The sequence below is a fragment of the Platalea leucorodia genome (genome assembly GCF_965183815.1).
Source record: "Platalea leucorodia genome assembly, chromosome: Z".
NCBI classification, from domain to species: domain Eukaryota; kingdom Metazoa; phylum Chordata; class Aves; order Pelecaniformes; family Threskiornithidae; genus Platalea; species Platalea leucorodia.
The window spans coordinates 39487788-39497569 of NC_138858.1; the positions used below are offsets into that span (position 1 = coordinate 39487788).

A 9782-nucleotide genomic window follows, 5' to 3' on the forward strand; every position below is an offset into this window, starting at 1 on the left:
CCCCCCGGTGGCGGCCGCAGGCTCCTCCCCGGCCCCGGGCGGGGCCCAGCCAATCGCCGCGCGCGCCGAGGCCCCGCCCCTCCTCTCCCCTCTCTCTCCCCCTCCTCTCCGGCACCCGCGAGGGGAGGGAGGGCGGCACGAGGGGGCGGCCAATGGGGGCACGCGGCTGGGGCGGGGCAGCGGCGGGGCGCGTGAGCGGCGGAGCTCGAGGAGCGCGCGGGCGCGCGGGCGGGCTGGGGCGGCAGCGGCGGGTGTCGAGGTGCCGCGTCCCGGGCGCGTGACAGGAGCCGCCCCGCCCCGCCCCGGTAAGGCGCCTTGGACAGCTCCGTAACTGGGCGTAAGGGGTGGGGGCTCCGCCTGCGCGGGAGCCCTGCGGCCGGGAGGGTTTCTTCCCGCTGCCTTTAAGCAGCGCTTAAGGTTGCGCGTTAACCCCGGGGAGGCTGGAGCGTCGGGAGAGGCGTGGGGCTCCGCGGCGCGCCCCGCCTGTGGGTCTGGTGCCGGGCAAAGACGCCTACTGCCCCGGTGTGGTGGTGCCTGGAAGGAAGCAGGCCGCGGCTCTCGCCGCCCGCTGGCGCTCTCTCACGCCGTGCCCTTCAAAACAGGGTGATAGCCGCTCTGTGTTAGCCTTGTAATGGGTTTGTGTTCTGTTTAAAGATGCTAAACCGCGCCCAGGTAGAGCAATTTAGGATTTCTCTGTTGCAACATTGGTGACAAATTTGCCTTTGCAGTTGTGTCATACATTACTCCGTGGGGAGGAAGAGTTGGTGGTTTTTGTCATCCTGGTGTTTTTTGCCTTAAGCTGGGATTAACTTTCATGTAGACAATGACGTAAACTAGAGTCCAAAGCTCAGCATGTGTGTCCAGATGTTATTTAGTTTGTTACATAGCATTTTTTTGTGGGACAAAGGTGAATCTGCTGGAACACAAACCTTACTGATGATTTTTAGAAAAGAGCATCAGGGTTTGGGTTGTTTTTTTTTTTTTTTAATGCACTGAGTATTGCCACTTCCTGAGAACAGATTATCTGTTTGCACTCTTTGAATAGATAGCCGACACTGTAAGCGTGCGATGTGTCATTGAACTTGAGATTTATAATATTCTTAGAAAACCTTCACATGCTAACTTATAAAATTTGCCAGTGCCAACTACTGTAGGTATGTAGCACCATTGTAGAGCAATGGCTATCATACTGGTGATGTCTCTTGGACTAATCACTATGTCTTCTTTTTTTTTTCATTTTTGGTCCTAACAAAAAAAACCAACATAAAAAGCAACCATGCAAAGACCACATCACAGACCTCTGAAACAGTTGAACTTCTAGTCATTGCACCAAATGCAAAAGGATATTATTATTTCAGACTCTGTGTATCTCTAGAACTTATTTTAACAGCACTAGTGTGGGTTTATTTTCATACTGATGCCCTGTAACAGTTTTTTCTAGTATAGTACAGATACTTCTTTGTTGGGGAGGGGAGATGGTGTTACCTGCTCAGTCCTTTCAGGTCTTAGGTGTCATAGGCCTTAGCTCCCTAAGTGTTACCTAGGAGGACAGAGTAGGTGAAAAGCAGGATGTTTGTGTGTGGTTAAATAGTTATTAATTGGTGTGTGCTCTGGAAAGCAATGTTTGACAAATGTTAAACTGGTTTGACGAACTCTAGACTAGTGCTGCTGCCACGAGAAGCAGACCCATTACTACCTGTCCTTCTACTACACCATACCTTTGCGGGCACAGGTAACTGGATGGTAAACTGCAGGGAATTCTCAGCTGAAAACTAACAATCTTCCCCTTGCTCCTCCTCTTCGTTATAACCTTTAATGAAAATTTTAAAACATCTTTCTCCTCAGCACATCACTGAGTTCTTTTTTTAAGGTTTTTGTTTGTTTTGCCACCACAGCTTCTGTTTACCTCATTATTTTTATACCATTAATGCTTGAGCTAGTGATTGTGCTTTTCTTTAGGGACTTCTGTGGTATTAATAATGATAGAACTGCATCTCTCAAAGTTCTCCCTAGATGATTATAATACTGTCTAAGGTAAAACACATTGAAATCTGTGATGTGGCATGTATGTTGCAGGTTTTCTGTTAGCGTTAGAAGAAGCAGTTGAGGTTCTGACAGTAGCTTTGCAAAAAGGAGGGGAAAAAAAGGACAGAAAATAAGTCTTATCTATAATTGGTATTTCTTAATGCAATAGCTGCTTTCTGTGTTGCTGAATTAAGAGTTTTCACTGGCTACTATCTTTGACAGTGAAAAGGAAGAACTGACGAGAAAACAAACTATGAAAGTATTGGTAATTGGCCTTGGAGGGTAAGTATTAGCAAATTAAATTTCCTCTACAGCTCCAGACTGGTCTTCCTTTCAGAATGAAGTAATGCCATTTCTATTTACAAATGGATATTTTTTGAAAATAGATTACAAATGCAATGTATAATTGTCTCATTTTGTGGCATGTAACTCTTAAGAAATTGTTCTTTGTTGTAGACCTCTGGTACCACCTCTTTCTAACCTGTTTCTTGGCACTGCTAGATTTACTATCTGAAAGCTGTTGGAACCTGCCAGAAAATTTCTAGATGTAGAGAGTATTTAATGTGAATAAATTTTGGGTTTTTTTTAGATTGTTTCTTTGTGGTTTACCCTAACTATATAGAAATGTGTGTGTGAGCTTGTACATATGTTGAAAAGACTTTTGTCTTGATGCAGTTTTTACTATGTTTTCTAACTCAGTGTAACAAATGGGGGGAAGACAACACTGGCAGAAAAGCTTAAGAAAATGCTTCCCAACTGTGATATAATCTCTCAAGATGACTTCTTTAAGGTAACAGTATTGATAGAAAGACCTGATAGGTAAAAGTAGGCTTGAGTAGATTTTAATATCATTTCTTCTCTTTTCAGTTCTCTTATTGATAAACTTTTAAAATTGATGCTGCTTAAAATAATTGTAACTTCATGAGAAAGAGAAATAAAAGGAGCACTGGGGTAATTGAACTTTCAGTGGCCAAAACCACTGAGTATACTCAGCAAAAAGAAGTTTACACTCTTCTTTGATACCCTTTTCAAATAAGGAATGGGTGTATGTTGATGCATTTTCAAGATACTTTGTGCTAATGGAATTAAAGATATTGTTGTGTTAACCCTACACCCATACAGCAATAGGTAGTTCTTTGTTTCCCAAATCAAAACAGAAAAACAACTTTTGCATTGACATTGGAATTGTTTGTTAAGGAGGGTAAAGCAGTTCTTATTTCTGAAGTAAAGCTCTAGTGAACTTAAGAAGTATGATTTGGAGAATTTGTTGTTCTAGATTAAATAAAGTGTTTGTATTGTATTTTAATAGTTGTATACAGCTGTCTAATTTTGAAGATAAATTTAATCAGTTGGGATACAAAGGTGTATAAGCCTTATGTTTGTATCTGAAGAGTATATATCTGTGAAAGTAGTCATAAAAGCAGCTTTGAAAATATTAATTTTTTTTTCCACCTTCAGCCAGAGTCTGAAGTAGAAACAGATGAACGTGGATTTAAGCTATATGATGGTCAGTAACTTTGTGTTGCTTTTGAACATTGTACTCAAACTCTGTTGTGCTGAGCTTCAACACTTCTTCCCCTCCACCCTCTGCCCCTCTTCCCATCTGAACAAGGCAGTAAACAAATGGTTGTTGAAGAGCAATCCTTTGCCTGGTTTCTCTCAGGTCACTGAGATAAATAAGACGACTTGCTGAACGAGTAAATAGCTCAAGCTAGTGTGTGACCCTTCCTTTTCTCTTTTTAATCTTTTCCTCTATTTCTACAGTTGCACCTGGTGCAGTGGCAAATGGTACTGTTCAGTAGAAAGCCTTGGCTTGCAGCACTGCCATAAGCTTAACCTCATCGCTTTCTAAGTAATGATGGTTTTTTGGTTTGGGGTTTTTTTTTTTTCCATTTTGATAATGAACTCATCAGATATCACCATTGAGGCTCTTTCATTGTCATATTCCAAATCGGTCAAAACTTGGGTCTGATCCTGACACCTTTATTTCACGTCAGATCTGGCATAGAGACCAAGTGTTTTGAAGCTTATGGTTAATGCTGGCTCAATGTGCCAATTTAGTCTTACAGACTTCTAGATCCAGATCCGCTTTAGGCCAATGCTTTGGTTCAGGTCATATCAAGTTAGGAACAGTTGAATATTAGCTAATCTCTGTTGATACTCGGTGATCACAAAATGTATTACTCAGCAACATTGGCCAGAACCTTAAACCAGATCTGAAAGCTGACTGTTTATCAGCTATGCGGTCTTTGGCTCAACTTCTAGAGTTAATGAAACTGGAGTGTGAAACTGGAGGACTGTTGGACATTATGGTTCAAATATCTGGGTTTAATGCTGCTTTTAAGAGCACCTCTTATGTTATCCAAAGGCTGCCTTCTCTCTACCATTCAGTACTTACTTGATATGTTCTTACATGTCTACAGACAAGAACAGGTGCTACACTGTGCTGTTTTGCTTTGTATGCCATCCTCCTTTCAATCCAATACATCCATCCCCACCCTCCAAATAGCTGAAACCCAAGAAAAACCCAAAGCAAAAATTTTTGAGCACCCCCTCCTTTCACCTGTGTCAGTGGCAACTGACAGAAGGGTGGAAGTCTCAGGGTAAGTAAGTTTTTACAAGTTTTGTGGAATAGGAGAACGGTCTGCAGTTTCTGTTGTCAAGGGAAAGGCTGTGAAGTGAGTTCACACACTTTTTGGTGCCACAGAGTTCAGAGAGACCACACTCACCAGAAACACCCCAGTCCTGGGGAGAGCTTTAGTTTCAGGGTATCATCAGTTGCAAACATGGAACTGCTTACATGCGCGAGAGAGAATTTTTGGGGTAATCCCATTCCCTTTCATTTAGACTGGTATGTAGATTATTTGATTCTTACTGATTAACCTAGGGGTACTTAAAGGTTCTTTATTTTTCTTTATTTTTAAGAGGTGCCTAACTTTCTGTTTGCATCTAGTACTTGATGCCCTCTATATGGATGAAATGGTGAAAAGTATTCGCGAATGGATGAAAAGCCCAGCAAGTTCAGGTGTTGTTACAGAAGAGCCGCCGAATACATGTGACAATCTGAAAAATACAGAAGATGTTTATATTTTGATTGTTGAAGGCTTTCTGCTATACAATTATGAGTAAGCAGTAATATGTAACCTGGTATATTAGAAGTTGCGCTAAAAAGGAAGAGGGAACTAAATATATTATTATCTTAGGCCGCTTAATGAACTATGGAATAGAAGATATTTTTTGACCCTTCCCTATGAGGAGTGCAAAAGGAGAAGGAGGTAAGATAATTCAGTTATTGCTCACAGAGGGTCACCATAACCCCTAACCTGAAGTGGTTCTTTTGTGCTAGCTTTTCTTCAGTGCTTGCCCAATGTAAGCTATTAAGATCATCTGTCCTCTGTGATTCCCAGGGAAGACTGTGTGGGTATTTAACCAACATTAACAAAAGCATGCAGAGATGGGTGGGGGTGGGGCTTGCATTTTAGAGCACAGGGATATTAAAATGTTACGTGTTTTACAAACACTGAAAAGAGAATTTGTTGTCCAGGTAAATTATTTAGATTGACTGCATATTGGAGTTAAAACATGTTTAAAATGAGAAACAGTTAAAAAAATACTAAGCAGTCTTATCCTTGGTTGAATACAGCTACATGATGATTATTGTTAAAGTAACAATGTTCATGTGTGGTTTCAGTGTATGCTTTGTTTAGACTGTGCATTTGTTATATTGTATATCTGATTTAGATTATTGAGCCAGTGTCTGACTTGCCTCCAAATTTGGGGCAATAGTGCGTGCTTGGAGCAATACATGTGCATGAAGTCAGAATCTGCTGGCTGAGTGAAGAAATCCTGTATTCAACTGGCTTTTGTTGATTCCACTTTCTTGGGTTTTTCACTAGACTCGGTTTTAAAGGACTTTAGTGTACAGACTGGAAGTGACTAGACAAAACCGCTGGTCATTTAAAACTTGAGAAATCTGTATACCCAATAAAAAATCCAAAAAAAGTATTTTGTTCTGGTAACACTTTCAATACAGCTTAATTTATATGTAACACCTTTTTTGATTTAAAAAATAAAAATCCTTTTAGGTTGTCTTAAATGTAATTTGAATGCCAGAAATAGGTAAATTAGCAAGAGTTCATATCACAGATTTTTTTAAAACAAAGGAACCTCCTTTGCTTGAACAGTTATGCAGCCTGCCAGCCTGTTTTTATTTTGGATAGATGCTCTTATTAAACCAGCTGACACTAGGGGAAAAATGTAAAACTTGTATGGGAAAGCAAATATATTTTTGTGTAGCACCAGAGTCTATCAGCCAGCAGATACACCGGGGTACTTCGATGGACACGTGTGGCCCATGTATGTGAAATATAAAAATGAATTGGAAGAGAATGCAAGTAATGTTGGTATGGTATCCTTAATTTTAAACTTATAAAATGCTTAAGTGTGGCACTTGTGCAGTTTTTGTTGGCTTGTGGGGTTTTTTTGTATGGGACAGAGTTTTCTTCAAATATTTTTGTGGCACTTGGGCAGTAGGTTTGGACCTTTCGTTGGTTTATTTTTCAAGTCTATGGGGTTTTGTTTTATTTTTTTTAATAATGAAAATTATGAAGTTAAAAATAGAAATGTTCTGATCACTAAGTCCATTTAACAAGCTAGTTTGTGTGTGCATGTGTGCACACAGGCATATGGCTAAATAGGGAGCTTCTGAGATCACAGCTGGTGGACTGGCAGAATTCTTGAGAACAGAATTAAATTCCTGGTTGAAGTCCTATAATAAGCTGAAGATACTTCCTAGGTGCTTTTTGTACACAGTACAGTCACCAGTCTTGCATGAGCAGTGTCAAAGCTGAGCCAGTTGATGGGGCGCTGCCAAGAGCTTGTGTGATGTTCACACTTGTACGGCTCTTGGAGTGCCTGCTCCTGGGGTGGGGGCCAGAGGAAAGAGAAGTCAGGCGGCTGCTTCATCAGCACAAAGACTGGGGCACTGCTTCTTCCTGTGCGGTGAGAGCAGGAACCACAGTGCCCTTCCCTGACTTGCTCAAACCCCGGAGCTGAGGAAGAACCTGAGATCTTCCACTGCGTAGGAACCTTTCTGCTGAATTATTCCATTTCTTTACCGTCCTAGTGTTATTACAACTACCCTTATGGAGCCTTTTATACCACAACAATTTGTAAATTAATTCTCAACTAAAATATTTTTCCATTATGTTATTTTTTTAATATATAAAATGAATTTGGGAAAAACTAAAAGGGAGGTACTGTTCTTGCTTTTTATTTTTTCATCTCTTCTTATTGCACCCATAGGAATACTGAAAACTTTGCCAACTGCTATTACAGATAACTGGTGTAGAACTCATGAAAACTTTTTCTTTTGTCTTAGTTTATTTGGATGGAACAAAATCCCAAGAGGAGCTTTTATCCTGTGTGTATAGTGATATAATACAGGAATTAAAAAAGCTGAGGGAAGGAAGTAAGTAATTTTACTGGATATTGAATCTGCATATCCCATTCCAAGTTAACAAGAAGCGAATCCTTTTATATGAAAGTACTGCAAGAATTATATAGATCTGTATCTCCCCATATATATGTATTACAGTCCTTATACATGTTTGCCCCTTACTCTAAGTCATCATAAGCTATAACTTTGATGTTCTAAAAGAATTGGTGAATCCACTGTTATCTAATGACAAAATAATTAAAAAAAGGAATATGGGGCAAAACATCAATGAAAGCAGATGTGTTGGTGGTATTAGTTTCTAATATAAAATGATGTCACGTGCAAACAGAGAAATGATGCTACAGGTTAAATGTGTACTTTTTATTTTAGATCAGCAGGTAATGTAGAACGCCTGGGTTCCATTTGATACGAATTGAAAACCCCAAGACTGTCATACTTGGCAAGCCAACCAACTGAGCAGATGTGATGTGTACGCCCGTAATACTAGTTCATACACCACAAGTGGATTTGTAGCGACTATTAACTCTGTAAGCCTCAGATACTGTTGAGTAGTATCAACAGTGCATTATGCTTTAGAATTTCTTCAATCAGTAATGCTTTGGCTGATCTGTAAATATGATTGATTTTAAAGAACATAAACATTTTAAAGAATACATTTTAAAGAAGATAAACATTTTTGTGTACAAACCTATAAAGATGCAGCTCTGTTGGATTAATAAGCATATTTGAACATGGATGAATGCAATTTGAAATGTTCATATTGGAATGACAGTGATTACCTCTAACATTTTTATGAGCTTCTAATCACTGATAAACATGGTTATAGGAACTAGCTATATGCTGTGGCAATAGTAAGTTTGAGATTGTATAAGCTGTTACACCGCTTATTCAAGTAACTGAAGCTGTTACTGAACACATCATAACTGCACTTTACTTAGACTTGCTAAATACCTCTGTGGTGTTGTCAAGTAATTTGTATGTTGTGTATTGTTTGGAGCAGTTGGGAATAGATATTTAAAAAAACACAGCCTTGGCTTCAGGAAATTAATTTAATTTATTGCCAGTTAAGACCAGAGCAGGAAAATGAGAAATAAGAACAAATCTTAAACCACTTTCCCCCCACTCTTCCCTTCTTCCTGGGCTCAACTTCACTTCCGAATTCTCCCCCTCCTCCCCACCAGTGGCACAGGGGGACGGGGAATGGGGGTTGTGATCAGTTTGTCATGCATTGTCTCTGCCGCTCCTTCCTCCTCACTCTCTTCCCCTCCTCCAGTGTGGGGGTCCCTCCCATGGGAGACGGTCCTCCACAGACTTCTCTAACTTGAGTCCTTCCCACGTGCTGCAGTTCTTCATGAACTGCTCCAGTGTGGGTCCTTTCCACATGCCTTTTGCACGGGGCACAGCCCATCAGGAACAGACTGCTACAGCGTGGGTCCCCCATGGGTTGCAAGTCCTGCCAGCAGCCTGCTCCAGCGTGGGCTCTCCATGGGGTCACAGCCTCCTTCAGGGCACGTCCAACTGCTCTGGCGTGGGGTCCTCCACGGGCTGCAGGGGGACAGCCTGCTTCACCACGTGTAGGGCATGAGAAGACTTTGTTACAGTAACCCAAGACAGTTTGCCTCCCCCATCCGAATATGTAGAGTCCTGAGCACATCTTATCGCCTTGTTACGGTAAGCTGAGGTAGTTCACTCCCCCTGCAGCTGCACATACCCCTGCACGGGCGCCAACGTGACGGCCAGCTGCAGATCTCGGAATTTGTACAGCAGCACCTGCATTACGTCAGCGAGCTCGCTAATAAGCAAAACAGGACATCGCGTATGTATGGCATGTTAATCAGTGCAAGTTTTGTTATCCACCTCCGTGGTGCTTTCTCTTGAGCTTCACTCCTGAGTAGGGCTCCACTGCATCGGGTCCCCATTTGATCAGCGCCGCTGTCCTGGAGCTCCCACCGTGGTAACACTACGCTTTCCATAAAGCCAAAGCTTTCACTTGCTGAGTGTTGTGCCTCATCCCTGAGGGCTCTGCACCTTCTTTTCACTCATAACACCATGGTCTTCACCATGGGCTGCAGGGGAATCTCTGCTCTGGCACCTGGAGCACCTCCTCCCCCTCCTTCTTCACTGACCTGGGTGTCTACAGGGCTGTTGCTCTCACACATTCTCATTCCTGCCTCCCAGCTGCTGTTGTGCAGCAGTTTTTCCCCCTTCTCAAATACATTATCGCAGAGCTACTATCACTGTTGCTGATGGGCTTGGGCTCGGCCAGCGGTGGGTCCGTCTTGAAGCCGGCTGGCATTGG

The 9782-nt window shown here is 41.9% G+C and overlaps 1 protein-coding gene across 2 annotated transcripts; it reads left to right on the forward strand.

The window, feature by feature from the left end:
* The first annotated feature begins 229 nt into the window (after nucleotides 1-229).
* Nucleotides 230-8252, forward strand: NMRK1 (nicotinamide riboside kinase 1). Of its 2 annotated transcripts, none has more exons than XM_082337160.1 (9): nucleotides 230-305; nucleotides 2248-2307; nucleotides 2725-2815; nucleotides 3484-3532; nucleotides 4979-5150; nucleotides 5229-5300; nucleotides 6322-6428; nucleotides 7406-7495; nucleotides 7853-8252. In XM_082337160.1, exons 2-9 carry the CDS (start codon nucleotides 2279-2281, stop codon nucleotides 7867-7869), a joined length of 627 nt encoding a protein of 208 aa, XP_082193286.1. In that variant the 5' UTR covers nucleotides 230-305; nucleotides 2248-2278; the 3' UTR covers nucleotides 7870-8252. The 2 variants fall into 2 exon arrangements, with proteins under 2 accessions (XP_082193286.1, XP_082193287.1); XM_082337161.1 differs by lacking the exon at nucleotides 230-305 and adding an exon at nucleotides 1663-1732.
* Nucleotides 8253-9782: the final 1530 nt, after the last annotated feature.